Here is a 27,975-nt window from a genome sequence, read left to right as displayed (position 1 = left end):
AGTTCGTCAATGTGTTTCCACACGATTTCATGGAAAAGATGGTACATAGACTTTTGTTGCTAATTCGTTTTTCTCATCCTGTTTTCTCTGATTAGATAGGATGGTCTAATTGTACCCCTTTTTATGTGTTCTTGCAGCTAATACCGGCTAAGTTGTGGAACATTACATCCCTGAAGAGCACAAGAACAGTCGTATGGCCATGGTTATTGGCTCCCTTGGGAAGATTTGTCGTGTTGAGCTCGAGATGAATGAGTCGAACTTGTTTCTCAGAGGTGGCTGGTCACAGGTTCTTGTGTCTCATGACGTCACTCAAGCTAATGCTCTGCTGCTGAAGTATGAAGGCAACATGATTTTCACAGTCAAAGTGTTTGGCCCTGATGGATTCTAGAGAGAGTTCAAAGACAAGGACATCAGAATTTAGCAAGGTGAACAAAAGATAAATCCTTCTATGGTAGTTTTTGAATCTGTTAGCAGTGGTTATGAATGCGAGGTGAATACTGAAGTCCATCTCTCTTGTTTTCTCATCAAGCATCGACATTACCAGATACAGGTAAGCAGCAGGAAGCACCATCTGAGTCCATTAGGAACCGTAAGAGAAGAAGGATTGGCCAAGTAGGGAAGGACAAAAGAAACCAAAAGGCTCCATGGTTTCCACGAACGAGGCATCAAAGAGGCTTGCTGTCTATGAGATTGGACCCCCATCATGGATAAGGAAAGAGATCAACACCAACACTCTTAGAACGAAACTTGTAAGCACAACTATTTCTCTAATAAACAAGATAAAATCATATGCTCAACAAAAGTATGAGACTTCTACCGCTAGCTTTCATTTCCTTATGAAAAAAGAGAGATCAACATGTTCGTTTGATTATTTTGATGCTCTAACTACTTATAATATATTTAAGTGCTGGAGTTGATGATATCAGATATTCCGTAGATTTTTTTCATGTGTCTGCATTCATGATCTATTATCGAATCCAAAGAAATTAAGTTTACATCTAGCAGTCATTATTAATTCCATTATGATAATGCTTACTGAAACCATTATGCAATTGTTGCAGTCTCTGTCGAAACCTTTCTGTGATGCTATTGGGCTACTGGAACCTTGCACAATCACACTCAAGACCTCAATGAACAGTACGGAATCATGGAAGGTTGGTGGTTTCCCATGCAAGAACAACAGCTTCGTTATTGTGAGGGGTTGGATGATGTTCTGCCGGGAGAACAGTCTCAAGGAAGGTGACATTTGCACCTTCAACATTGTTGAAACCACACTGTGGCATGTCGTTATCACACATAATAAGGTAAAGATGAACAAGTTTGCTATCTGAGTTAAGCACTGAAGCACTTACCCCTTTCTCTTTCAAGTATCAACATTAACATATATTCAAATGCAGCAGGATAGTCCTTCTTCCAGTAGGAAATTATACCGTAGCAAGCCTAAGAGGAAGAACAATGTGTCAAGTAGTGAAGGACAAAAGAGTCCAGAAGGCTTGATGACTTCTTCGAAGAAGGTGTCGCCAAAGACAAGATGTGTTTTTGAGATTGGACCGCCAGCTTGGATAAAGAAGGAGATCAATAACAGTGCAATTGAAAACTATCTTGTAAGCACAACCGTTACTCTATTTGTATGAGCAAGTCTGAAATTGGATAAACTCATTTTAGTTTTTATCAAGAATAGAAATTGCGATGTTACTACAATATAGCACTTCTGCAAACAAGCTTACATTTCTAAATGCAGTTCTAACAGTTTCATTTGCCTATTTAATTATTGATACTACATGTGTGCATCAATAGAGCAAACAAATCAATATACCAAAGTACTTACTTTGACGTAGTATCAGGTCTTGACTTACCAAACCCCACATGATCAAACTAGAATTCAGAAGTCTGAGTATTCATCCTCTATATATGATACCTGGATTGTTGAATGATTGCTTATAGAAGTCAATTTCTGACCAATTTCGTTATTGGTATTCTCGCAGTATTTGCCATAAGCATTTTGTAATGCAATTGGACTACGGGAACCTCGCACCATCACGCTGAAGATCTCAATGAGCAGCACCAGGTCTTGGCAGGTCAATTGGACTACGGGTCTGGATTGGAAGAGGTCAATGTTGTGTGTCAGTAGCATAGAAAACATCGCTCAATTATTTTATCCTGCATTTTCTCAAGAAATTGATTTGTTTCCGTATAATATCAGGCATCACCACCTCATTGAACAAACCTTTCAACATTGGAGGAGAAATATACATTACCTACAACAAATGGTTAATTAGGGATTTATAAATTATGGTAATTTATGGTTGTGGACTTGTCACTTGTACTTATGGTGAGTGATGCTCAAGAGCGTGTGTGGATATGTCATGTGTGAGTGATGCTATAGTACCTTACCTACAACTAGCTAAAGAGAAATCACGAGACTTATATTTTGGAAGCAGCCGAAACAAGTCGCGTTGAACCTAAACTAAACCACAAGTAACCGCTCTCACGATTTTGGATCCAACAAATCTATTACCCACAAAATTTGGTGGCATCTATATACCCACAATATAAGAAATGCTAGAAGATTCGAAACAGTTAACGGCACACATATACTTATTATCCAACATAAAGCATGATTAACTCAAAGATTCTACCAAAATTTATATGAAAATGTTGCTGAAGAAGTACCACAAGGATCTAACTTCCAAATTTAACAACTATAAAATAAGACCTAACTATATTACCTTTGCTTGGATTCGACACTACCAGAATCTGCGAAGCTCCCTAGTGTCGAAAACACTCGGAGCATGAAAAATACACTCGAGAGTAATTAACTTTCCCGAGAATAGGCACTCGGGAAATACCACTCGATGGTGTCAAGTCGGGAAAGTTTCGCTTCCCCAAGCGTAGACAAGGAGACATGCTGAGCAAGACACGCTGCTGCTCGGGCTATTCACTAGAGGAGTCATGTGTTTTATACATAGGTGAAATCGAAAGAAGAGGGGGAGGAGGGGATGATTACTGGTCACTCTTATCTCCAGTAATTAATATGTAGGTAAATAATAAAACAAAACAACACTTATCACTAGCCATGCCATTTCTAATAAAATATTATGAATAGAACACGTCTTTATATCATTTATAATGTAATAATTCAATCATTTAAAAAATAGCATTCGAAGTGTCCTCTAGCTATATTGCTTTCGTCCCCTCCATCACCCCGCCTCTACCACTGCCGCACATCCTGCGCGCGCATTTTCTAACCCTCCTCTATGTTCTCTTTCCCTACATCAATTACACCAGTGCCGTTGCATGCCACCTAGGATGCTGCTCGCTGCGTTTCTCGCTGCTCTGTGGATGTATTTCTCGCCGCTCCGATCTACCATCGTAAGCTCGCAGGTGCGGAGCCGATGTCTCATTTGCCCATCCGGACTCATGGAAGGAGTAGATTATTAGAGAAATAGTACGGCTTGAATGGAGACAAGACATGTTGTCACTTGCAGAATATGCGAAGCGCTCTAGTGTCGGAAACACTCAGGATCATATAAAAAACACTCGAGACACTCGGTAAGTTTGCCAAGTGTTTTAAACACTTGGCGAGCTATCAGATATTAGGGGCGACCGAGCGCGCGAGGCACTCACTCCGTGCCTCCGTAGGCACTTACTCAATCGGTACACGGTAGGACGACTCTCTCTTCGTTTGAAATTGCAAGTCTTATTTCGCTTTGTTCAAATAGAACTTTCAACCTCGATCGCCTTGTTGATATTCGTAACTTTTGTGACGCGGAATTGATGCTATCATCAACTATGACCAATTAAATGTCCGTGTGTTGTGTGGGTAGGAAAAATTGTATTGGCCTGATTCGCCCATAAAAGAATAAAATTCTGTCATGGTGGGCGAATTTAAATTCATAACTTTAGCAATTTGAACTTGGAAAATTATTGGTTTCCGACTTCTGTCATAGTGGCTGAATTTGTCATCTAATTGTCTTGTTTTATAGCTATTCGGATATTGTATGAATTCAAATATATACAAAGATTATGTGTATGGATTTGAGTGACGAGCTGAGATTTAGGTCTAAAAGTATCTCCAACAGTTTTCCAAAGAAACAAGGGACTCCCAACAAAGAATCTTAACTAAAAACTAAACAACTCCCTAAAACCCTAACTGATGCGTGGTCATGCGTGCCGACCCGATCCATCTCTGCGTATGATCCAGTGCGGCTGGCCCCACATCGGCTCGACCTCGCCGACGTCGAGCCTCAGCCGCCCCATTAACTCCGGCCTCCCTAGGTGGGAGCAGCCGACGTCGTACGCGACGGCGACGCGCCCGCACGGCCGCTCCACCCTGTTGGCGAGGACCACGTACACGCGGTTCGCCAGCGCCCCCGCCCCCGCGGGGCCGGCGGCGACGGTGAACGCGTGCGCGCCGTCCACGAACACCGCGCGGTCGCCGATGTCGCGCGCCCGCGCCCACCGCGGCGAGCCCCTGCTGTCCCGCGCGCGGTACGCCTCGGTGAACAGCACGCCGCGGCCGTCCTCCCCGGCGCGGTGCACCAGGAGGACCGCGCCGCCGTCGTCGGAGGGCGCCAGGTACGCGGCGTCGGCGTCGCGCAGGCCCGCCGGCGCCGGGATCGTGGCGCGGGCGCGCAGCGTGGCGGCGTCGATCACCGTGGTCACCAGCGACCGCAGCTCCAGGAGGAAGAAGCGGCCGGCGCGGTAGTTGACGGTCATGGGCGAGCCGCGTACCGCCTGGTGCACTGGCGTCCACTCGCCGCCGTCGCCGCCGTGCGCGCAGAAGAAGGCCGTGTCGCCGCGCGCCACCATGACGCCGCGCGGGGACCAGTCCCACGCGAGCCCGTCGTCGGTGACCCTGGCGCGGTGCGGCCGCGGAAAGTCGTTGGGGTGGTACTTCACCGGCTCGCTCTCCGAGAACGGGACGGGCAGGTCCGGCAGCGGCGCGCGCTCGCCGGTGAAGGGGTCGACGAGGTGGCACGGGTGCCTGTAGCACACGTCCGTGGCGAGCACCGTCCCTCCGTACGGGGACGGGACGAGCCGGCGCCCGAGCACCGGAGGCATCGGCGGCGGCGCGTCGGCGTCGCCGTCGAGCAAGCGCATCTCGGCGAGGGAGAAGACCCTGTACCCGTGCTCCGACGCGAACGCGAGGCACGGGAGCGTGGAGGCCATCTCCTCCTCGCGGTCGTCGTCCTCCGTCCCCCAAGGCATCGTCGCCGTCTCGTCGCCGTCATCGTCCTCCAGCAGCGCCTCCGTCCGCACGGAGGCGGACGGCGACGGCGACGGCGTTCTGCGCGGTGGTCTTTCCGGGGACGGGGAAAGCAAGAAGAGGGAACGCAGCCCTGCTCTGTACCTGTCCTCGTCCGCCGTCGTCGTCGGAGGCAAGATTCCGCAGACGTACTTGCTGAACCCGTCCGACAGCTTCGAGAACATGGCGGCGGCGGCCATGGAGTTGGTGATCGTCGGCCAAGCCAAGCACGACATTGGTATATAGCAGAATAATTAGGTCGAGTTAACTATTTATTTATTATATTTATATCAGGATTGGAGATAGTTTAGGTGTTGTAATCCGACCTCTCTAACAGAAAATAGGTGTAAGTCGATCGTTTTACCAGATGGGAATTTGATATCTACAGAAGTAAGGATGGAGAAGGTACGTAATAAGTAATAACATTGCAATCCCAGTCCAAATGAACAAGTCCAGTTAAAACCACGTAAAGCAATCCAAACCCAGTCCAAGTCCAGTTAAAACCACGTAAAACAATCCAAACCCAATCCAAGTCCACAAACCCAATCCAAGTCCAATACAAACTGTCTAATATCCAATCCAATTCAAAAACATTTAAATACAATCCATATATGTTTGTTGGCAGGGCCGAAGCTTGGAGGTAGTCCTGAGCATTTTGCGGGCTGGGCCGGTAAAAATTCCGTTTCATTTCGGGCTGAAAATTTATGCTCACGAACAGTCCATGAACGTTGTCAGGCCGAGTTTTTAGGTTGGGTTCGGGCCAGGCTTGGGTGAGGCATTCTTTTTTAGTTGAAAAATAAATAAAATTAATTGTTTGAACGGCTCGGACCAGCCTGATTTTTTTTTCGAGCTTGATTTTCGTTGACCACCCCGACTCAGCTAGCGTGAGCGTGCCAAAACCCATCAGGATCGGGCTGGACTTAAAATGCTCGGGTCTATTTGGAGGTTGGTCATGGCCCTCTGCTGGTAAAAGTTTTCTTCAATAAGTGCTGAGTTTTACCTTGTATATTTTCTAATTAGCAAACCAAATCTGTTGGCTTGGCCCCTGTTTGGAAGTGCCTCCAAGCTCCGCCACTGGTCATTGGTCCAATAATCCCAAAAGTTTGGTATTTAAAATTTAACATGGCGCACCCTCCAAATAAAATCCTCAACTATATTCATATCAATCTTTCCAAAGAAAAAAACGGACTCCCAACGAAGAACCTTAAAAAAAACTAAACAACTCCCTAAAACCCTAACTGATGCATGGTCATGCATGCCGACCGGCCAATCCATCTCTATGTATGATCTAGTGCGGCTAGCTCCACATCGACTCGACCTCGCCGACGTCGAGCCTCAGCCGCCCCATTAAAATACTCCTCGCGAGCCAGTACCCTTATTAGGAAAGTAGGGACTTATTTGAAGTTCATAGATATAGTCTATCAAGCTGATCTCCGGGATCGTTTCCCTAGCAGTCCATATATGTTTGTTGGCAGGGCGAAGCTTGAAGGTTGGTCATGGCCAAAGCTTGTGTACCAAATCTGTTAGGTTGCGCCCCCACCCCTTTGGAAGTGCCTCCAACCTGTGCCAATTGTCATTGGTCCAATAATAATCCCAAAAGTTTAGTATTTAAAATTTAACATGGCATACCCTCCATATAAAATCCTTAACTATATTCATATCAATCTATACCAAATTGTTAAATCAAGTTTAACATAACGTTGAAGCATGTTTAAATGCAAAAAATTGGAATCTACTCCCTCCATTCCAAAGGGTAAGTCGTTTTACCTTTTGTAGATGCTACGCATCTAAATATTGAGTTACGGAGTATGTCTAGATACATAGCAGAACCTATGTATCTAGAAAAGCTAAAATGACCTATATTTTGAACGAAGGTAGTAATATACATGATTAGTTATACATATTAGAACAAAGAAACACATAAAAATAAAATGAAAATTAATCAGCTTCATATCTTTACTTGAAAAGCATCATTCTTTTTATATTGTTTGAAAGAAAATCCTCAACTTCATATCAATCTTCTCTAGCGTGCCACTCTAAGTGCCCACCATGGCTAATGGCGAGATTAATGTTGAATCACATTTTAATTATGAAAATATTGAATTAGGTTTCGTAAATTTTTAAATCAAGTTTAACAAAGCTTTGAAGCATGTATACATGTAAAAGTCAGGATCTAATAAATATGATAAGTTATACATATTAGAACAACGAAACACATCAAAATAAACAAGAAAATTAATTAGCTGCACATACATATGTGTTATGTGATCAACAAATGATGCTGGCTGGTTGGCTTGCATCCCCACCTAATATGAATTTTAAACATACGCATGAGTTTAAAATCTTAGGAAAGATCGACAAGATTTCATGCCTCTCTGACCTGTAGCTTATGGGCTGAGATTTGGCAGCCACAATTGTTAAGTGGGCTTTTCAAGGGGATTATGGGCCTTTAGGCCCAAGAGACACGGGTCGAAGAGATGGAGGCAGAGCGGCGCTGCTCTGATCGGATTCCTGCCGGCCATGGCCGAGCTCCTGGAGCCTCAGGCCAGCGGAGCAGGAGCAAGTGGAGGAGACTGGAACGTGGCGGAATCGGTCGCCTGGGGTATGAGGAGCTCGTCTGCGGTGGAAACGGAGCACCGGGTCGGCGGCGGCGGCGGCGGAAACACGACGGGCAGCAACGGCGAGATTCGCAACGGCGCGGAGCCAGCGAAGCGGAAGGCCACGCGCTCGGCCGGGGAGAGCCTAGGCCTCGCAGCGACACCGCGGTGCTGGGGCGCGCCGCAGCTTCCCCGCCGCAGCGGCAACCAGAGGGCACCAGCGGCAGAGGAGATGAGGAAAGGCGCCGCTGAATCAGGTGCGTCTCCCGCCGGATCCACCCATTCCCCCATGTTGGCCGTGGCCTACCTCTTTCCGCCCGCTCGCCGCAAAGGGATTCATCAACCCTAGCGCCGCCTGCTTAAGGGGCCCTTACAAAGACTTCAACATTGGCGTCATATACTAGAAATTGCCACTGACAAGCGCCCAAGGTTTTTCCAAGTTCCTTGTCCACTGCTGACCAAGACTCGTAAAAAGGAACTTCCAAGCTTTTGTATTGTTTTATCTACAAGACCAAGACATTCCAAAATATTCTCAAGTTGCGTCTCACTTTCTTTTCCTGTGGTTAGTCATCACACATGCATTCACACCGATCTTCATTTGATTTTCCACAACAAGTCAAATAATTCTTCCTGAAATCCTGAGGGACCTGCCTGCCTACCTCTTTTTCCCTTGGTAAGACCAGACCCTCCACATCCCTCATCATTGGCTTGCATACCTTGTTTTCTCCCCGTCGAAGCCTTTGCTATCCCTGAATTCTCTTTAAGTTCTCATCACTCCCCTCACTGTATGATTTTACCCTCGAGATATCCCTTCATACAGAAGATAGCTGCCCATGTGATCCAGTCAAAGGTAGGTTCTTTACAGCTGCTAAGCTAAATCTTTGCTTGTGATCCAAAGTTCATATATTTTTGTCTCTCATGTATGCTGTTTTGTGTTGAATTTCCTGAACAGGGAAGGGATACTACAGATCCTTGAATCCTGATGGCGGAGATTGTCAGTTCTGCAGTTGTCCATGAGACAGTTAGCCAAATCCTATCTAGTCTGGTTCAAAATTATGAGGATAAAGAGGAATCTAATGTGAACAGAAACTTGGAGAGGCTAGAGATGGCACACATCAGGCTGGAGGCTGCTCTTGAGGTGTCAGGAAAATGGCAGATCACTGATGCATCCTTGTTGCGTTGGCGCAGGAAGCTGAAGCGTGCTGCCCAAGAGTGCGATGACACGCTGCACAAATGCAAACAGAGGATCCTGGAAGATGTAGAGACAGAAAAGAGGGTGAGGAATTCCTCATTTCCTGTGCGTATGGCACATACTACTAAGTCATTTGTCTTCTCCATCATCAGCCCCAACAAAGATGAGTCGAACAGTTCCATTGCTCGAAGATTTGAGTGGTTAGCAGATGGGGCTAGAGAGTTTCTGAGATTAGTAGAGCTTGGTGGTACGCCACGTTGTCACATGCCCTTTGACCCTCTTATCATGCACCTTCTTGCAGGCAAGAAACTACAGCACAGAATCATTCGAGCAAACAAGTGCCCTTTGTTTCTACAGTTGGTGCCCTATATTACTTCAGATCATGGAATAGAGGCTAGACTCATCTTCATTCGGACAGATGGTAATGTTTCAGAAGATGACTTTTTCCTTTCTTTAATGCTACAGCTTTCAGAGAGTACAGACATAGTAGGGACTGCAATTAAGTGCCTACGGCTGTATGGCCCTATTTTCAAGTCTACAGTTGAAACCATTACGAAAGAACTTATGCAGCTACCTACAGAACACTTCTCATGGGTGCCAGATGTTGATACACACCACAAAGAACATTGGGACAATCTTCACAACTTTGGCACTGATTGGTTTTGCCCAAACCCGTTATGTTGCAAGCAGAATGTTCAGCACAAGCTCTATCACGGTACGGAGTTAAACAAGTCAAGATTACTAGGTGCCTTTCTAGAACCAGTTATTGAAGTACATCTGCAGTGCTATGTCTCTCTCTCAGAGTGCATCCAACATAGGTCCTTATTGTTTGAAACCAAAAATTCTGTACAAGATTCTCCATATCTGAAAGTTGGAGTCCTCTTGACGCCCCATGGGCATTTAGAAGACATTCTACTTGTAGATAGGAGTCCTGCAATACCGGCAATCTACAGTGAGGAGCAGCATTCCTTGCATATGGACTTCACCTTGGGGCAACTTGAAGAGATCATGCTGCCAAAGGCAATAGATTACTTCTGCAAGAATGACGAAGCGACAGTCTACCAAATGCTTTGGAAATTAAAACATGGCGCTTCATACATTATGATTGAGAAGGCAAGCATGAGCTCACAGAGAACAAGCATGCGGCCATGGAGAACTTTTCAGGGACCTAGGGAAGGAAAGATGTTGCTATGCCATGACCAAGAGATAGGGAGACAGACAAATGTGATCTTTCAATTCCTCAACCTGTGGGTTGCACATGCGCCTGTCCAGCTGCGAGGGACGATTGTGGATTGGATTCAGAAAGAAAAGGAAAGTCGGTGCGCAGCTAGCCAGCTACATCTGAACTTCTAAATCATCTAACGTGGATGGATAAGGGAAATGAGGAATAAAAGACTGGAAATGGGATGTTCTAGGGAACACATCAAATATTTGCTATGGCTATGACAAGCATAAAATTAAAATCCTATATCGACGGAGCAGTGTAATGCCCGGTTGTGACTGAGAAGGCGCAGCGCTAGGAGTACGTCTTCAGGAGTGAGTGGTGTGTTTTGTATGCATGTGTGACATACAGGTAGGGCCGGGCTGTCAGCCTGTGTGTGGGGTATTAAGTGTGTCGGATGGGTAACAATTGTAATCAGTATCGAGGCCTTGTTTAGTTGCCCAACTTTAAGGTGTCAAAATTACTGTAGCAACACTGTAGCGTTTCGTTTGTATTTGTGAATTATTGTCCAAATATTGACTAATTAGGCTCAAAAGATTCGTTTCACAAAGTACAACAAAACTGTGCAATTAGTTTTTGATTTCGTCTACATTCAGTACTCCATGCATGTACCGCAAGTTTGATGTGATGAGGAATCTTCCTTTTGCGTAGTGCCAAAGTTGGAATTATGGAGTGAACTAAACATGGCCTGACTTGTGAATGAAAACTCTGGTTCTCGAGGTTCAAGGTTCCTTTCCCAAACTACCTCCTGATTCCGATTGGTGTTTGCGCTCACGTCGCTGGCGAGTCGTCGATAGCAACGGGACATTACAGTCGGTATCAGAGACTTGTCTTCCTCAGCGTGGGGGGGGGGGGGGGGGGGGCGGGGGGCGGTTCGGTGCGACGGCGGCGCGCAATGGCGGGCTGAGCAGGCGGCGCACGGCGGCGGTGTCTTTTCTTCTCAATTCAGGTGCCTTCCCAGCAATTCCTTATTCCTACGGGCGATTCTGGTGCGTTAGGGTTTGGATCGGTTGCTCGTGCGTTGAATTGCAATACTCCGTCGATCTGAGCTCGAAACCGGAGTGGGTCTGCTGAGATCCCGTCGTTTGCCGCGCGGCACCGGCGACGGCGATTGATTTCCCGTAATTCCCATTCTACCTTGACTCGATTTGCGGGCAGTTCACCACGGCTCCACCAAAACCTTCCGTGCAGTCCCAGTTTGTGCTCGACGCAATGGCGGAGGGGTATACCAAGACAGATGCGAAGTTGGACAAGCTAATGGAGTCTGTGGATTTGTTGTTCTCCAAAATTGAAGACCTCACCATCACTTAGCAACAAATGCAGGTGAAGCTTGATATCAATAGCAAGGCGGTTGATCTGTCCATGTGGGAGCAGCAACTTATGGCACAACAGCTGGAGGCCACTGTTCAGGCGGTGGCGAAATTGACGCGGGAGCACATGGGGAAAGACGATCCAGAACAAGGGGGAAGTTCTACACCATCAGCTGCAGCTTACCACCGTCAGAATTACCATCAACAAGACCATGCAGTCTTTGGTGAACCCCAAAATTCTCGTTCTACTTTTGGTGGTCGCCATGCTGGGCACAATTCTTATGTGCATAAGAGCTCCATGCCGAAGATGCAATTCCCCAAGTTTGAAGGACAAGACCCCACAATCTGGCGTGACAAGTGTGAAACATACTTTCAGATTTTTTATATCCCTGACCATATGAAAATTATGACAGCAGTGATGCACATGGATGAAAATGCTTCTAGGTGGTTTAGAGTTTCCAAAAGAAAGAATATGGTGGAGACATGGGATCAATTCATCAAAGTTGTGGAGCAAACATTTGGAGCTTATGATTACCAACATACTATCGATGAATTGTTGGACCTGAAGCAAATAGGTTCAGTGGAAGAATATGCAGCTGCTTTTGAAGCTCTGCAGTTTCAGGTGGACATGCATAGTGGAGGCATGCCTGATACTTACTTTATCTCCCAGTTCATTAGAGGGTTAAAGCCAGAGCTCAGATATGCAGTTCAAGGACAAGTCCCACATTCCATGGAAAGAGCTGCAATGTTGGCTAAAATACAGCAATAGATTCAAGACAAAAGTACCAAAAAAGGGCTGAAAACTCCAAACAGCACAAGATGGCCAGCTGCATCATCTTCTGCCAGAATGGACCAACACAAACCAGTCACATCTGCCCCACTTTCTAAGGAAAGGCAGCTCAGGGATTATTGCAGAACTCATAATTTGTGCTTTTATTGCAGAGAACCACATGATGCTACTCATGCTTCTAAGTGCACTAAGAGGCCCAAAGCTCAAGCAAATGCCCTTATGCTGAATGATTTGGACATCAATTTAACTGAAGAGGTGTTAACATAGTTGGACATTGAGGATGCCTTAGCAGCTGATTTTGGTACTCTATCTCTCAATGCCATTCCTGGAACAGATGACGGGGAGGTCATGAGATTAAGAGCTCTTGTTAAAAACAAAGTTATGTTGATGCTAGTGGACAGTGGTAGTTCTCATTGCTTTGTTAGCTCCACATTTTTGAAGAAACTTGGCATACAATCCATACCTGCACCACCTAAGACAGTAAAGGTAGCCAATGGAGAGGTATTAATTTCTGATCAAATGGTACCCCAATTGGAATGGTGGATTCAGGGATACACTTTCAGCTGTGATATGAGAGTTCTGGATATAGCTGCTTATGATTGCATCTTAGGCTATGATTGGCTCAAACTCAACAGTCCCATCACTCACCATTGGGAGCACAAGACCATGGAACTTATGTACAAAGGGCAGCTTGTCACCATTAAAGGGGTCAACTCAAACAATTTGGCTGTTCAGGAGCTCTCAGCTGATAAGTTGCTTAAATGGGATGCTGGCAATGATATATGGGCTTTTGCTATTGTCAAGGTTCTGCCAGATCAAGCATCACCATCTGTGCTAGAAGAAATTCAGGAGGTCCTTGATGAATTTAAGGATGTATTTGCTGAACCTAAAGAGCTACCTCCCTCCAGGGTTTATGATCATCCAATTCCAATCACTCCAGGTGCTATCCCTGTTAACTCTAAACCTTATAGATATTCTCCATCGCACAAAAATGAGATTGAGAGGCAGGTGATAGAACTTCTAGCTGCTGGTCTTATAACTCCTAGTACCAGCCCTTATGCTTCTCTTGTCTTATTAGTCCAAAAGAAAGATGACACTTGGCATTTTTTGTGTGGATTATAGGAAACTCAATGATATTACTATCAAGAATAGGTTCCCTCTGCCAATTATTGATGAAATCTTGAATGAACTTGCTGGCACAAAATATTTCACTAAATTAGACATGAGAGCTGGTTATCACCAAGTGAGAATGAAAGAGTGTGATGAACACAAAACAACTTTTAAGACACACCATGGTCATTACCAGTTTAGGGTCATGCCATTTGGGCTTACCAATGCTCCAGCCACCTTTCAATGCACTATGAATGAGCTTTTGGGTCCTTTTCTCAGGAAATTTGTGCTGGTGTTTCTTGATGACATATTAATTTACAGCCCCACCTTGGAATTACATATCCAACATCTCAGACTTGTTCTAGAGAAATTCAGACAGCATCACTTCTTCCTGAAACATAGCAAATATTCTTTTGCTCAAAGCCAGCTTGAATACTTGGGGCACATTATCTCTGATCAGGGTGTGGCTACTGATCTAGCAAAAATAGAAGCAATGCTAAAGTGGCCAATTCCCACAAATGTAACTGAGTTGAGGGGCTTTTTGGGTCTCACAGGCTACTACAAAAAATTCTATCAAACATTATGGCTTGATGGCCAAACCTTTGACAACTCTGCTAAAGAAGAAGCAATTTGAGTGGTCTGCAACAGCTCCAGCAGCATTTGACAAGCTAAAGGAGGCAATGGTAATAGCTCCAGTTTTAGCTATTCCAAATTTCAATCAACCATTTATTGTCGAAACAGATGCTTTTGACTCAGGAGTGGGAGCTATTTTGATGCAAAGAGACCAACCTGTGGCTTATATGAGTAAAGCACTAGGACCCACCCATCAGAAATTGTCTATCTATGAAAAGGAGTTTTTGGCTTTGATAATGGCTGTAGAGAAATGGAGGCCATATCTCCAGAGACAAGAGTTTGTCATTAGAATAGATCACAAGAGCTTATCCTATCTCAATGAACAAAATCTACATTCTGAAATGCAAAGGAAGGCAATGACCAAGCTTATGGGGTTACAATTCAAAGTAATTTACAGAAACGGCAAACACAATCTGGCAGCTGATGCTTTATCATCTCTATTTATTAGCAATACAAGCTGTTTCTGAAGCTCAACCTGTTTGGGTCCAAGATGTGCTCAATTCTTATGCTACTGATCCTCAAGCTCAAGAATTATTAACCAGACTAGCCATCAAATCCCCAGATGAACAAGGTTTCTCATTACATCAAGGCCTTATCAAGTTCAACAACAAAATATGGATTGCTGCAAATTCAGCATTACAAACAAGAGTAATTGATGCTTTACACACTAGTGTTATTGGAGGCCACTCTGGAACAAAAGCTACATACTACAGAGTCAAGCAACTCTTTTATTGGAAAGGCATGAAAACTGATGTTGACAACTTTGTGAAGCAGTGTACCATCCGTTAGCAAGCAAAACATGAGCACAACCATCCAGGTGGTTTGCTTCAACCCTTCCTATTCCTCAAGGTGCTTGACAGGATATTTCCATGGATTTTATAGAAGGCTTGCCACTATCTGAAGGGTGCAATGTCATATTGGTGGTGGTTGATAGATTCACCAAATGCAGCCACTTTATCCCTCTCAAACACCCATTCAATGCCCAGGCAGTGGCCAAAGTGGTACTTGACAAGGTGATCAAATTACATGGCATGCCCAGGACAATTGTCTCTGACAGAGATAAGATTTTCACAAGTACTTTCTGGACAGCACTGTTTAAATTAGTGGATACAAAATTGCTCAGAAGTTCATCTTACCACCCTCAAACAGATGGTCAAACTGAGCGTGTGAATCAATGCCTTGAAATATACCTTCGGTGTGCTGTTCAAGATTCACCCAAACAGTGGAAAACTTGGTTCTCTTTGGCTGAACTATGGTACAATTCTAATTACCATACTTCTTTGGACTGCTCTCCTTTTAAGGCTTTGTATGGTTATGAAGCAGATTTGGGCACATTTTTACCTCTGGAGACTCAAGACCAAAACCCAGCTGTTGAGTTCCTGCAAGAACGAGAACAACAACTAGCATCTCTGAAACAACACCTGGCTGCAGCACAAAATCGCTTTAAGCTTCAGGCAGATTGCCATCGTGCAGACATGAGTTTTTAGGTGGGAGAGCAAGTTTTACTCAAGTTTCAGCCTTATGTACAACAGTTAGTGGTAACCAGATGTTATCTCAAACTTGCCTTCAAATACTTTGGTCCATTTGAGGTGGAACAGAAAATGGGACAGGCTGCATACAAGTTGAAATTGCCGGAGGGAAGCCTCATTCATCCAGTTTTCCATGTGTCTCAACTCAAGCCATTCACACCCAACTACACCCCAGTCTTCAAGGAGCTGCCTAAATTGACAGATATGTCTGTACAAAACCTGTCACCAGAAGCTGTGCTTGATTGCCGCCTGGTCAAGAAGGGATCCAGAGCAGTTCCTCACATTCTTGTCAAGTGGACTGGCATTCCTGCTACTTCTTCTACTTGGGAAGATTTCTATGTTGTCAAGCACAGGTTTCCTGACACCGTTGCTTGGGGACAAGCAACTTCTGCAGCCGGGGGAGATGTAATGCCCGGTTGTGACTGAGAAGGCGCAGCACTAGGAGTACGTCTTCAGGAGTGAGTGGTGTGTTTTGTTTGTATGTGTGTGTGACATACAGGTAGGGCCGGGCTGTTAGCCTGTGTGTAGGGTATTAAGTGTGTCGGATGGGTAACAATTGTAATCAGTATTGACTTGTGAATGAAAACTATAGTTCTCGAAACTACCTCCTAATTCCTATTGGTGTTTGCGCTCACGTCGCCGGCGAGTCGTTGATGGCAACGGGGCATTACACAAAGCCATAGCAAGAAGGTTGCAAAGTTACATTAATCTGTTCTGTTGATTTACAATTAGAGGTACTATGTTGTAAACTACGAACTTGCACTAGTATAACACATCACTCATTTGTAGTTTTTGTATGCTGTCGCTTGTTTCTCGCCAGCTGATCTCATTTAGCAAAATGTAATGCATCTTTCAGTAGTTTGTAGTTAATTTTTTTCCATGAGACCTTTTTTTTTAAGTTCCGTGAGAATTTTAAGTGGGTGGTCATGTACCATGTAATATTTATAACCATTTTAGAGAAAAATTACAAGGATAATGCTCGTTTTGTGACTTTATATACTCCTCATAGCTGATAATGACCGGGGATTCCTCGATTTTATCACACTTGCACTACTGTGATGTAGTGAGAGATCGTGCTCTGCCCTGCCTAGGAAATATTCTGCGAACATAAAGTAGTCAAGCATCAAACTAATTGTTTGTTCCTTTTTAAATGAAGGGAAAGAATAGGAATCCTGTAATCAGGAACTTGTAATTTAGAATCAGCAAAAGAAACAAGATGGCTATGTGCACTGAAATAGCAGCATGTTCAAATCCGAGGTGGCTTTTGTATTTTTGTCAACTAAGAGATCAGATGCTCATGTTGTTCATACCTTCTAATTCTGTCAAGTGTTGCCACCTCTGCCAACCGATGTTTAGGAAGCATGAAAAATATGCTTTCTAAACATATGCTTTTTCTGGTGACATAAAGAAAGTTCGTGTGCTTTTCCATATGCTTTTTCCCTCTCGATTTGGTCTGTGTTATGCTCTATTTTGGAACCTTGTTCCGGAGACACCATGGAAGATGTCCCTCTTCGGACCCTGATGTTAACTCAATCACACGGGCGCCCGCTCTCTAGCTTTGTTTCTGTTCATTTCTCCATTCTCTGCGTGTAATTTTCTTTTTCTGTTGGCATCGGCTATGGAGGCTTCAACTCTGTTTGGAACACACCACATATGCAATAGGCTAACTTTCAGTTTGTAGAATCTAGTTCGTTCTCTTTAAGGTTCACGTTACCGACGCTCTAAAAAGTACATGATAAAGTATTTTCTCTCTCTCAAATATATAGGAGAGTTACGCATCATTGTATTAAAAAGAGCAAAAATTGCAGAAACAGTTTACAAGCCCGGCAGAGAAGAGACTTACAGCACACCCTTGCATACACCGTATGCAGACTCTCCAAAATAGATCCTACATTTTTTATAATTTTTAACTCATGATAAGTATTAAAAAAACACATGATAAGTTTTATGATCTTTCCAATTCCATCCAACTCAATTCAACAACTAGATCCTACATAGTACTCAGGTTATTTTTGGGTGTTCATCTATTTTTTTAATAAAATGTGTACATTGATATTAATATGTAGATTTTTTTGCAATATATTACGCACCATTGTTGTAAAAATAAAATTCAGTATCCTTCAATACCATTTCAAATAGACTGCTGGCACCACCGTTATATTCTCCTGCAGTAATACTCACTTCTTAAAATATATTTTAACTAAAGTTCGATTTAAATACATTTTGTGAAATATAGTCATTTCCAAAAAATCAGTAGAGTAAAGAAAGAGAATAAAAGGGGAAAATAATGTTTAAAAAAAAGTAGAGCGGGGCATTCGGCATTCCTTCCGCAAGACCACTGCTGCTGCAGTGCTGCTGAGCGGGGTATTTGGCTCTGGTCAACGCATCTCGCTGGCAGCGGTGGCCAGGCCTCAGGCGGCCTCCCCGGCGATTGGGACCGGCCATGATGCTGCCGGGACGGCTTCTTCTCGCTGGGCTCCTGCGCTCAGCCTCCACCGCTTCCTCCGCTCCCCGAATGCCAACGGTGAGACTTACGGATCCCGCATCTATGAGTTCTTCATTTGGGGATACTTTTTCTTTGCCCCTCTGTAATTTTGCAAAAGGTTTCTTTTTGTCACGTCGATGCGTTGCTGTCCGATAACTGAGAGGGAGAACAAATCTGGATCTGCGGTTTCGTGGGAGATACTTACTAAAATGCTAATGTAAGCATTTTGCATCTCCACCTTGCAGAGTTGCATTATGTCGTGGATTGAAATGTACACCGCAGCTTTAGTGCCATCCATAAGGCTTGCAAAACTGCACACAATGCAAAGGCATGTAGGGTCATTGCAGCAGTGCTGGTGGCAAATGGGAGCTTGACAACTGTTGTTCAATAGTTTGGAACCGCGACGCGAATTGGTTAGTTTATCTGCTCCAGTAGCAGATGCTGCCTTTGCAGATTCGCTGATACTTCACCATGTTCTACTCTTAAAAACTATGGTTCCCTTTTCTTGGTATTAGCATTTTAGCATGATGAGGAGGAAATGTATTTCATTATGAATTCTTGGTTAGTTCATTCGATTTCACTGATTTGTCAGCGTAGCAGTTGGATTATCATTCTACGTTAGAGCTTGTTAATATCCTTTGTGCAGCTCGCATCCCTTTTGCTACTACACCAAAGCAGTGCGTTGACTTCCTCCCTGTAACAATTATGCAGTTTACAAGAAAGATTATTTCTTTCAGGCTTGAAGGAATATTGGCAGACTTAGGCCTCTAAACATATTCGTTGCTTTGACATGTATTGGTTATCAGAGAAGTGGAAAACTGGAAATCCATGCCCACTTGCTACAAGAACACAGCTACCAGAAAAGTGGAATCCATACTCACATGCTGCTCTAACATCCCGCAGTCAAACATAAGTTTGGTTGTGTTTACAATGCATTTCAACTGCCCATTCAAATTTAATCCACATGTATGCACGCAAGTCAAATGTTTCCAGTATCCTAAATTCACAATACTATGTAATGCTTTGACACCACCTTCTTGGCTTCTTGCTTCACAGAATATGTGCTATTGGGACAGATTTACTTGGAGTTCATGTTATTTTCACTGCACAAGTGATCATTCTTCCAGAAAAGCAGGGCTAACAGCTAAGGTAGATATGGTCATACAGACTCCTTTATCATGATGCTACATAGATTATTTTATTCTATTTAAGCATTAATCAGAGGGTGGTGAGTCTATTGAGTGCATAGTAAGGCAAACAACTGGGTTGTTATTGTCACTGTATAGTCATGTCACTCTTGTCTCAACCATGTAAGGCAATCACATGTGCCAGAATTCTGTTCTCCTAACAAAACCATTCCTTTTTCTGTGTAGTAGGAGCAGCTAGACCCCTTTGTGCTGATTAAAGATGAAGTCTCTGAAGTGACAGATCGATTGCGCTCAATGGTGGTTGCTGAGGTGCATAATTTAACTGTAATCTTTGCTTGAATTACACTATATAATGATACTTTCACCCTTTTTTTTTCTGTACCATGAAATACTATAAACTACATCACCCACCTTTTCCCAATAGCTTAAGCTTTTGGATGAGCTATTTGGCGTATGGAACTCAATATATGTGTTATCTCCACAGGTGCCTGAACTGACATCAGCAGCTGGATACTTCTTCAGAGCTGGAGCTGAAGGGAAAAGAACTTGTCCTACTGTAAGACCAGATTTCATAGTGTGTTCTTGTATCTTATCATCATACCGTAGATATGTACTTTTTTTAGTAGACACAAGTATATATAATTTACTCGTTCAGTTTCATCATTGTAAGCTCCTGACTATTGATGTTTCAGGTTCTACTATTGATGGCTTCAGCTATAAGCATGGACATAGCTGATGGCTTAGAGAATAAGCCTCGAGCAAGGCATATGCATCTTGCTGAGATAACTGAAATGATTCATGTACGCATCTTAAGCGTCTTGTTTCATTCCACTTTCCGAAACATTCAGAAATATTTGTTTTAGTGACTTGTCTTCTCCCTTGCATCTTAGATATGGAGCCTTATTCATGATGACGTTTTGGACGATGCTGATACTAGGCGTGGCATGGACTCATTGAACTTCAAAGTGGGGAAGAAAGTAATATCATATACTTTTTCTACAATGGCTAACTTGTATATTTAGGGCCAAATAGTTCAGTAATCATTCTTATCATAAAATTTTAATGGAAAAGGAAATTCAAGGGATCTTAATTTAAAGTTGTATTCTTAAATATGGACATATAAACATGTGGACATCAATTAGTTGCTGTTCAGTAGCTCAATTAAAGTATTTTGGTTTAGCCCTTTTTTTCCCGTAGTTCTTAGAGACCAAAATAGAAAAAATTTCTTATTTAATGTGCAAGTAAGCCCATTTTTCTGTTTGATACCTCTGAAAATGAATAATGATAATAGTTGTATCTGTTTATTTTCCACATCTTCATCTCGTAAGTATGGACCATGTTCTTCTAAAAGAAATAAAAGGAAGCAACACCAAGCCATGCTGTAAACTTGGCAAAATGCAAGTCAAACTATATCTTGTGTCATATTCACAATACCTTATAACAGTTAGTAAATCTGATGCTACCCTGCAGCTTGCAGTATTGGCTGGCGATTTCCTACTTTTCAGGGCATTTTCTGCAGCTGTGTCTCTTGACAATACTGAGGTGCGATGTTTCTCCTTTGTAAAGGCTAACAAGTTATATTATTTTCCTTCATCTTGTGTTTGACTTTGTTGGGAATATTGCTATCGAGGATAAAATAGACTGAGTGGGGGCTAAAAAAATACAACTGAAAGAACAAAATCACTTTAGTTTTTAGCATGTGAGCTGCCATGTCACTCTGCATCTTCTCCCATTTCTTTCAACATCAGATTATGTGAGTTCCTTTCCAGTCTGTATCTTTTGCATGTTCATAACGTCAAGATACCGAAATTATTTTTAATTCTGCAGGTTGTATCATTACTAGCAACTGCTGTAAATAATCTTGTTACTGGTGAGCTTATGCAGATGTCAATAACTCCAGCACAGCGCTGCAGGTACATGTCCAATTCATTTTATCATTTTCTTGCATCTTGTCTATTGCTTGAGATTTTACTAATGAAAGATAGCACCCATAAACTTTGATAAGTTTGAGATATGATGTGGTGTCAGTGTGGAGGTAGCAGATTAGTGCCTTAGAATGTGTTGTTATGCTCAGTTGATTATTTAACTCTTCATTATTTGGGCTGTCATATGTGTGCAAGTAGCTGTTTAGCTTAGAGTGGATATGTACTGACGTTACTTTTCATCAACTATCATCAAATTAAAGTCCAGGAAAAATGTTCACTACTTAATATAATGCCAATCACAATTAAATAGATCATTGTTGCTAATCTATCTACTAAAAACTTGGATAACCTTGTTCTGGATCGAGCAGATTCAAGAAAAGAAAGGAATGCTAGATGAGTTCATCAAGCCATGACAATCAACACTTTCTAATATTTTACTTAATGTGACACCTGTTCATGGATGCTTGTACAGCATGGACTATTATTTGCAGAAGACATACTACAAGACAGCTGCATTGATTTCAAACAGCTGCAAAGCTATTGCTGTCCTTGCTGAGCAAACAACAGAAGTACAAGCTCTTGCCTATCAGTATGGCAGACACTTGGTGTGTTGTATTTTTCCTTACACAGAAGCTGTTCCTATTTTTGCTAGACACATGAACTGTTAAGATGACCTACACTCTCTCTTCCAGGGCATAGCATATCAGTTGATCGATGACATCCTCGATTTCACAGGCACATCAGCTTCACTAGGCAAAGCCTCCTTGTCTGATATCCATCAAGTAATACAGTTATTCACTCAATATTTCCTCAGTAGTATTTTACTTTTTAAGATATCAATGACATGTAAGGAATCATATATGCCCTGTATGGACAGGGAATTGTGACAGCTCCCATACTTTTTGCGATGGAAGAATTCCCTGAACTGCATGAGATTGTTGAACAGGGATTTGATGACCCTTTAAATGTTAAGATGGTTCGTATTGCAAGTGTATTTTTTTTTAAAAGGAAAGTGTACTTTTCTTTGTTTCCAGTAATATAATCCAACTATTTTACACTTGAAGGCCCTCAAATACCTTTCAAAAAGTCAGGGAATCGAGAGGACGAGGTCTCTTGCTGCTGAACATGCAAAACTGGCAGCGGGCGCTATCGATGATCTTCCTGATAGTGAGGATCAAGTTGTGCTTAACTCGAGGCAAGCGCTCAAAGATCTTACTCAAAAGTTCATGAGAAGAACAAAGTGAATTGGTGAAGCAGAAAATGTAGTATTGGTTAAACATGCCAGCAGGCAGTAGAATCCATAATGATGCATAATTTCTTTTAAAAATGTAACAATGCATCATGCATGTTTTTGTTGCTGAACAGTTTATTATTGGTGACTGATGAGAACAGCAGGTTTGGAACAAGAGCTTTACCTCTGTTTTCCCTCCATTTATACCATTCATCTATTTCTGCAGATTGCATGATGACAGGCATAACCGCATAATGCCAGAGTAGAAGTTGGATGCAAAAAGTTGCCTTATGAGTATGTATTATGTAGATAGCAAAACTACATATCTCTGAATAATTGGAGTAAAACATTAATAGATCTTCAAAGAAACACACACTGCGATCTTTTCATATGAAAATCATTCTCTTTAATTACATGGGCCACATCATATATTAAGATAATCTAACAATGTACTCTAGACCCTGATGTGCAGGTGGATACGATACTGGCGTCCATTGTGTATGCAACGTCAATCCTATGCTTTCATCTCTTTTTAAAAGTAAAAAGCGCAACACTTGGTTGAGTGCAGTCAAGGACCTGGTATCTGTTCTGATCACGGAATACTGTAAAATGGTTCTGGATATGGAAACTCTGTGTTTCAGAAAGTTCTATGTACTTAATAAGTGCAACTGGTTATAATTGTCTTTGATTCTGTGAAGCTCTCTCAAGGCATCACCAATCAGCAAGCGGTCTGTTGGAAGTTCCTTCGAGCACAGAATTCCGATATGCAGAATTGAAGTAACACAGGCAACTATAATTTCTCTGGTGCTACTGGAGCTGCTTGTTCTCCCTTCGAGTTCCGGATCTTGTACTGGCAGTAACTGTTGGTCTACCACACTGGTGACTTGCTGATCTTGCAGTGCTATTTGCACGTACCTATGAAGGTTGAGGTCTTGCACGAAGTCGCTATCTGTTGGTCTTTTTCCTGTGAAAATTTCCAACAATAGTACTCCGAAGCTGTACATGTCACCATAGATTGAGACTCTGTTACCCAGTCCATACTCTGTTTGGAACACACATATTATTCAGCAACTAAATGAAGACTATCAGCAATGCTACAGTTACAATGTTAAATGATAGAAAAAGGAGCAATGCATTTTACTTGCTTGTGGATTTCAATTTTCAACCAATCGTGAAAGTAAAATGCAGTGTACTTGTTAGAACCTGACCTGGAGGAGCATATCCAACGGTTCCCCTTCTTGTAGCCCAACCACTTGATATATCTGAGGGGTTAGTCTGGTCTTGATGCACAAATCTTGCGAGCCCAAAATCACCAACATGGGCAACCATGTCATTGTCAAGGAGAATATTGCTTGGCTTGAGATCACAATGAACTATCGGGGTTGGTTTGTAGTGGTGAAGATATTCGAGTGCAGAAGCGACATGAATGGCAATGTCTATCCGTTGGACAAGATCAATCCTACTATGGGTGCCATGTTCCCTGAGACGGTGGTGTAGCCACTGGTCTAGATTTCCATTTGGTAGGAAATCAAATACAATAGCTTTGAAATCAAGGCCACCGGAATCAATACTTGAACACACTGTCAAGATTTTCACAAGGTTCCGATGTCGAGTGCATCTCAGAGTCTCACATTCTGCAATGAAACTTTGTGACGCCCCTCGCTGCTGAAGGTTGAGCACCTTCACAGCGACAACAACTTCTTGGTCATGGCTTATCATTGTTCCCTTGTAAACAGAGCCGAAGCTTCCAATGCCTATGAGGTTTTCAGAAGCAAAACTATTTGTTGCATTCATCAAGTTGACATATGAAACCCTTGCAAACTGATCATTGATGAGTGGTAAGGCATGTTCTGCCTTTATCAACTTCCTTCTTTGATGACATAATACACATAGTGCAAGGAGCAAGGAGATTCCTAGAAAGGCAGTGGCTATGGAGACTATCATGACAAGTTTGTGTGATCGCTTATTGTTGCTAGTGCTGCCATTATCTGAGCAAGGTGGCAATTTCAGCTCAGCAATACCTCCACAAAGGCCAGAGTTTCCCTCGACTGAAAACGCGCTGGCGTTAAGAAATATTCCTTGCTTTGGGACATCACCATCAAAGTTATTGAAGGAGATATTCAGTTGTTCAAGACCTTTCATGTCACCCAAGAAGTCTGGAATATGACCAGACAAGTTGTTTCTTGAAAGATCAAGAGCCAAGAGGGCCTTCAGTTGTCCCAATGACTCTGGAATTTTTCCTTGAAACATGTTCCCGTCCATAATGCAATACTGTAAGATTTGGCAGTCGCCAAGAGAGTTGGGGATTTCCCCGGTTAACCTATTTCCAGATACATCAAGGGCCATAAGATTTTTCAGGTGACCAACTTCCGATGGCAACGATCCAGTTAGCATGTTCTCTTGGAAAGTCGCGTAGTCGGAAAGCGTGGATATGAGGAGAACTTCTTTTGGTATTGGACCAGTAAGGCGATTGTGCTCCAGGGACAGCGTCTGCAAAGGGCAACTACCAAGACTGGAAGGAATGGGACCCGTGAGCATGTTGTCCTCAAGGAATAGTAAGGTGAGCACGGTGAGATTGCCAATTGTTGGTGGGATTTGCCCTGATAGCTTGTTGCCGGACAAGACAAGGTTGCTCAGCTTGTTAAGTTTGCTAATTGAGGTAGGGATAATACCAGTAAGGTTATTGAGATGCATATAAATGGCGTTCAAGTTGACAAGGTTGCCGATTTCCTGAGGTATTTGCCCACTTACCATGTTGCGCCATATGCCCAAGTACTCCATGCTCGTCGAAAGGTTTGCGATCGAGCCAGGAAGCACACCTCCCAGCTTGTTTGCAGCCAGGCTAACGATCTTCAGATTGCTGCAGTTGGTCAGACTATCCATGAATCCCCAGTCAGCATCAACATTTGCTTCCAGCTGGTTGCCGTCCAGTATCAGTGCCCACAAGTTCTTGAGGTGAGTTCCAAGGCAGTCCGGTATGACTCCGGAGAAGGAATTCTCATACATCTGTGCCACCTCCAGCTTGGAGGCGTTGCAAAGCGACGGCGGGATGGCACCGTGTAGCCGGTTGGAGTCAACGCCGAAAGACGTGAGTCTGGGCAGCCTGCCACCGGCGTTCGGGGGCAGAGTCCCGGTGAGGTTGTTCGTCCACAGGGCAAGTGTCTGGAGAGAGGAGATGTTAAACACGGCGGAAGGTATGGATCCTTGGAGCATGTTGTAGCCGAGGTAGAGGCCGGTGAGAGCTTTGAGGTTGCCGAGAGCGCCAGGGATGGCGCCGGCAAGGTTGTTGCTGGCGAGGCTGAGGATGGTGAGGGAGGTGAGGTTGCCAAGGGAGGCAGGGATTGCACCGTGTAGCCGGTTGGAGTCAACGTTGAAATACGTGAGTCTGGGCAGCCTGCCACCGGTGTTCGGGGGCAGAGTCCCGGTGAGGTTGTTCGTCCACACGGCAAGTTTCTGGAGAGAGGAGGTGTTAAACACGGCGGAAGGTATGGATCCTTGGAGCATGTTGCCGCCGAGGTAGAGGCCGGTGAGAGCTTTGAGGTTGCCGAGAGCGCTAGGGATGGCGCCTGCGAGGTTGTTGCTGGTGAGGCCGAGGGAGGTGAGGGAGGTGAGGTTGCCAAGGGAGGCAGGGATTGCTCCAGTGAGGTGGTTGTAGCCGAGACTGAGCTTCTGGAGGCGGTGCAGTGACCCCAGCGCTGGGGGCACCGGCCCCTGCAGCGCGTTGTGGCTGAGATTGAGGTGCTCGAGGGAGGGCGGCAACGGGGAGGGCACGCCGCCGCCGAGGCGGTTTCCGGAGAGGTCGAGTCGCCGGAGGTAGGTGAGACCCGAGAGGGACGAAGGAGCGGCGGTGCCGGAGCTGGCCAGGCCGAGCCCACGGAGGTCGAGCGCTGTCACGCGGCCGCGGCGGCGCCCGCGCACCCCGCACGTGACGCCGTGCCACCCGCACGGCGCCGGCGCGGTCATGTTGCCGGCGCCCCATGATGCCAAGGCCCCGTATGGGTCGTCCGTGATGAGGGACCGGAACTGCATGAGCGCACGGTGGTCACCGCCAGTGCCGTCACTTCCCGCGGAGGCCGATGTCCATGCTGGGGATGCAAGGAGGAGGGAGGCCACGAGTAGGATGGAGCAATGGTGCTCCATGGCTGTCCGCATAGCTTGGCTCTGTGCTCCTTGATGCAGCGAGTAATAACAAGGCTATTTAAAATGCCGATTCAATCTCGCAAGTCTCTAATTAATTTCCAAGTCACCAAGTCAATGAGGTCTTCTTCCAACTTTGTCCATAGTGACCATATCCACGGGTCATCCTCCAACATCCAGTTGGATGAAAGTTCGGTGACCGTGCTGCGTCGCCAGCCTCCAAAACTGGCCAGCTGCACTGCACTGCCGCGTAGACGTCCCAACCCACGGTGTCCATAGTGCCACGTCACAAGGACATCTCTGTAGCAATTTCGACCTGTGGGGTCTCAGTAGATTAGCGCCGCATCTTCTCCAACATTTGCCGGACCTCCATCCACATCCTGTTCGCTCACCTTCTTTTTCCCATCCGTCATCTCTCTCCTATCTCATGGACTACCAGCATATGCGCAGATTCTTTATACGAATACTGGTAGTCCAGATCCTCTTAGTCAGGCCACAGGCATATGCGCAGGAGGCGGCAGGCAGGATTGGCAGTACTCCGTGTTAGGAACGACGTATGGAATATGAAGTAAAGAATCAAACCGCAAAGGAGACACACGATTTACGTGGAAAACCCCTTCGATGTGAAGGGGAAAAACCACGGGCACCAGCCGGCAACAATCTCACTATCTCAAGAGTTTAGGGTTACACGCCTGTGACGGCTTACAAGAGAATCTGATAATCTCTCTTCTTTTTCCTACGTCTGTCGCACAAAACCCTAGCAAGGGTGTATGTATATATAGTACCGAAAACCCTAGACAGGGGGTATTGAGCTGTACGGACTCTTGGTCCCGTGCGAGGATGGAACTCCTCCTCGTCTGATCCTGGGTCTTCGTCCTGGAGTCGGATGCGCCCGGAACTCCGCCTCGCCTGACCCCAAGCCTGGGGTCGGATGCGCCTGACCCCTTAAAGGGTGGATCTCCGACTCGCCCGACCCCAAGTCCAGGGGTCGGAAGATTCTCCGCCTCGCCCGACCCCAAAGTCCAGGGGTCGGAAGATTCTCCGCCTCGCCCGACCCTGAGTGTCAGGGGTCGGGAAGGTCGGCCTTCATCCTGGAGTGAATTTGGAACAACTCCAACAAACTCCACCTTGAGACAAATTCATCTTGTATCATCAACCCTTCATCCTGAATAGAACAAAGACAGGAAAAACCACTGGTGCCAACAATAGTCTCTTGGACTATCCAATTAAACCAACTAAGCCTGAGCACAGCTCAAACTTAGTAACAGGAACAGGCTTTGTCATCATATCAGCAGGATTATCATGAGTACTGATCTTGCATACCTTCAGCTTACCTTCTTCAATCACATCACGCACAAAATGATACTTGATATCAATGTGCTTAGTTCTTTCATGGAACATTTGATCTTTAGTGAGGT

At 44.5% G+C, this 27,975-nt stretch overlaps 4 protein-coding genes across 17 annotated transcripts; 2 read left to right on the top strand and 2 right to left on the bottom strand.

Annotated features, from left to right (window-relative positions):
- Positions 1-4,164: 4,164 nt before the first annotated feature.
- On the bottom strand, positions 4,165-5,484 carry LOC117860763 (uncharacterized). Its single transcript, XM_034744138.2, has one exon. The coding sequence runs from the start codon at positions 5,482-5,484 to the stop codon at positions 4,165-4,167; it is 1,320 nt and encodes a 439-aa protein (XP_034600029.2).
- A 2,640-nt stretch (positions 5,485-8,124) lies between these two features.
- On the top strand, positions 8,125-10,829 carry LOC117861296 (uncharacterized). The gene is made up of 2 exons (XM_034744828.2): positions 8,125-8,695; positions 8,798-10,829. The coding sequence occupies exon 2, from the start codon at positions 8,828-8,830 to the stop codon at positions 10,388-10,390; it is 1,563 nt and encodes a 520-aa protein (XP_034600719.1). The 5' UTR covers positions 8,125-8,695; positions 8,798-8,827; the 3' UTR covers positions 10,391-10,829.
- A 7,111-nt stretch (positions 10,830-17,940) lies between these two features.
- On the top strand, positions 17,941-23,578 carry LOC117859882 (solanesyl-diphosphate synthase 1, mitochondrial). 14 transcript variants are annotated; one of them, XR_004641327.2, is made up of 16 exons: positions 18,011-18,155; positions 18,854-19,082; positions 19,173-19,265; positions 19,493-19,573; positions 19,749-19,820; positions 19,957-20,064; positions 20,155-20,241; positions 20,735-20,806; positions 21,092-21,177; positions 21,662-21,794; positions 21,882-21,971; positions 22,067-22,165; positions 22,254-22,384; positions 22,647-22,714; positions 22,893-22,999; positions 23,119-23,578. XR_004641327.2 is itself a non-coding variant. In XM_034743075.2 (15 exons), exons 2-14 carry the CDS (start codon positions 18,945-18,947, stop codon positions 22,684-22,686), a joined length of 1,230 nt encoding a protein of 409 aa, XP_034598966.1. In that variant the 5' UTR covers positions 18,011-18,155; positions 18,854-18,944; the 3' UTR covers positions 22,687-22,714; positions 22,893-23,578. The 14 variants fall into 14 exon arrangements, 11 of the variants coding, with proteins under 11 accessions (XP_072150604.1, XP_034598961.2, XP_034598966.1 ...); XR_004641326.2 differs by having other exon boundaries at positions 22,879-22,999; XR_011898517.1 differs by having other exon boundaries at positions 22,647-22,999.
- A 3-nt stretch (positions 23,579-23,581) lies between these two features.
- Positions 23,582-26,560, bottom strand: LOC117860762 (receptor kinase-like protein Xa21). The gene has a single exon (XM_034744137.2). The coding sequence runs from the start codon at positions 26,558-26,560 to the stop codon at positions 23,582-23,584; it is 2,979 nt and encodes a 992-aa protein (XP_034600028.2).
- Positions 26,561-27,975: the final 1,415 nt, after the last annotated feature.

Source organism: Setaria viridis, chromosome 6 (genome assembly GCF_005286985.2).
Source record: "Setaria viridis chromosome 6, Setaria_viridis_v4.0, whole genome shotgun sequence".
Taxonomy (NCBI): domain Eukaryota; kingdom Viridiplantae; phylum Streptophyta; class Magnoliopsida; order Poales; family Poaceae; genus Setaria; species Setaria viridis.
The sequence above is the reverse complement of the archived record's forward strand: the minus strand, read 5'-3'. Positions and strand labels throughout refer to the sequence as shown.